Consider the following 2,294-nt stretch of genomic DNA (forward strand, 5'->3'; position numbering starts at 1 on the left):
TGGACATGTTTTACATATATATATAGGGTTTTTAGTTATTACTCCAAGAAACCTTCAAGACTATGTTTTCCGTGTGCATAAGTCTCTTTCCATTGCTTTTGTTTCCCCATGATTTAGGGTATACGAGGCCATGCAGACCATTTGTAAGTAATTTCAGCTACTTTACCCTCTATTCCTTGTTGAACCCTGTTAATCTTCTTGTGGTAGATGGACTCCTCCTCAGACAGGTTGCCAACCTTCCTGAACACTGGAGACACAGAGAAGTTGATAAAGTAAATAAAAGTAAATATGTTAAAGGGTTGTAAAATTACATTATTCTTTTTCTTGAGTTCTGGATTTACGTTTCAGTGAAAGAGCACTGCTTTGTTCTTGTGTAAGTCAGTGTAAGTCAATAATACTTAAACCATTCATTTTAAAAATGCAAATAATCATGGAGGATGGTTCTGAAAGCAGAGGAGTGGATACAGAAATGATTATCATCATTAGTACTTCAGTGTTAACAGGACATAGGAAGTATTTAACGGGGTAAACACAGGAAGTTGAAATTCAAGCCCAGGCAACAAAACACTTAAAGTTTTCATTAGCTAACAAAGATAACCAAAACACTGATGAATGATGGTTTAGCCAGCTGGCCAGCTCCTACTCTCCCAAAATATTTCCCAAGAGAGCAACAACAATTTAGTGAGTGTGCGTTTGAGAAGTGTGCAAGAGAGTGCATGAATAATGTGTGTTTGCAGACCTTTTCAGCATCCTAAGCCCTGACTCAGGGGGTTAATGAATGTCCGTTCCATGGTGTGTTTGCATATATAAATGCTTCCAGATGCACATATCACCTGCTCTACTGTATTAGCTGCTGTAACAGTGATGCTGAAAATGGCTTATGGATTTGCTAAATTCTAAGCATAAGTATAAATACATAAGGAATATTCTTATAGACTGTGTATAAATCAACCACTAGATCTCTTCACATGCATTATCAGCAGTATTTGATTTTTTTTTATGTTTTAGATGTGATGCCTTGGCAAAAACTATTTCATTCAAAACAATCCTCTTTTTCACATTCGTTACTTAAGATATATTTGCTGAATAATTGTTTTAATAAAATGGCTGTTCAGCAGGGAACAGAAAATCAAAAGTTATTGTTTTCTGTTTTTCCATGTGCACATGCACAGTTTGGGAATTGCAGCCAAGTGAAATATCTTTTCTGTTTATACTTAGGTTTCCAGGGCTTTGGTGTTGTACAGCTGTGCTGGAAGTTGACACAAACATAAACTAGAGGCTTTCTTGCGATGGGATCACACCAGCCATGATTAAAAATTGGGCCAAGGGCGTACGGCAAACGTAAGCCTTCTTATTTTAACCAAACTATGATATATTTTCTCCTCAAACAATCATCAAAATGGTCGATAAGTTTAAAATGACTGACATCTACCTGGCTGTCATCCACAGCTCTCCTCTTCTCTTCCCTGCGAAGGTCCCCCCCCCCATCCAAACAGCATGTCCACATGTTTCCAGCATGTACTAGGTGAATTCATATATATCATTCTTCATACTTCTGTACCTGAATACAAGCTTGTTCATGTTATGTGGGATTTTACATCATTCTCACCCAACCCCGTTTCCTCGCTACTCCTGAGATCCCCGAACGGTAGTAAAAGATGAAGATTTACGACTTTCAAACCCAACAAAATGTGATGTTAATGTGAAAAGCATCTGTTGGTGCAGAGCAGGTAAAACATGGCACACGAGGCCCATTCATTTGATCTATGGGAGTTAAATAGGCTGTGTTTTATTAAGACACCCACATACATAGAAAAGTATGATTTTTTTCCCCATGACAAGCCTACTTCTTGCTCTTTTTAATGCATAGTTTAAGCATTAATCAGTAGGATAACCTAATTAATGTGTAAGACTACTTCTGAACTTGGAGATTTGCGTCTCTTTGTGAGAGTCATAATATAAAGGGTGTTTTGGGATTTGAGACTTTTACCCACCAAGCGACGCCAGCACTGCCACAACAATGATGAGGAATGCAACAAATCCATAGAGGACTTTGATAGCCAGCTGGAGGGAGTGGCTCTGCTGGCACCTCATACAGCCACCTCTGCTCCGACCTGGAGGGACGTTCAAAGAACACACACATATAAATACAAACAAACAAACATGTACACACACATGGCCAATGTGTACACAGTATGTCATTGGTAAAATAAAAAACATCATGCAAATTACATTATTTGTAAGACTTGTGTGTGTGTGTGTGTGTGTGTGTGTGTGTGTGTGTGTGTGTGTGT

The 2,294-nt window shown here is 38.4% G+C and overlaps 1 protein-coding gene across 1 annotated transcript in view; it reads right to left on the reverse strand.

Moving 5' to 3' along the window:
• The window catches only part of scara3 (scavenger receptor class A, member 3), an 18,405-nt gene that overhangs the window by 6,275 nt on the left and 9,836 nt on the right, over positions 1-2,294 (reverse strand). The window contains exons 4-5 of the mRNA XM_031861695.1: positions 1,995-2,114; positions 167-247 (exon numbers count right to left, since the gene is read on the reverse strand). Coding sequence (XP_031717555.1) covers positions 167-247; positions 1,995-2,114 — 201 coding nt within the window. The remainder of the gene's footprint in view (positions 1-166; positions 248-1,994; positions 2,115-2,294) is intronic.

The sequence above is a fragment of the Anarrhichthys ocellatus genome, unplaced genomic scaffold, assembly GCF_004355925.1.
Source record: "Anarrhichthys ocellatus isolate YVR2014 unplaced genomic scaffold, GSC_Weel_1.0 scaffold25, whole genome shotgun sequence".
NCBI classification, from domain to species: domain Eukaryota; kingdom Metazoa; phylum Chordata; class Actinopteri; order Perciformes; family Anarhichadidae; genus Anarrhichthys; species Anarrhichthys ocellatus.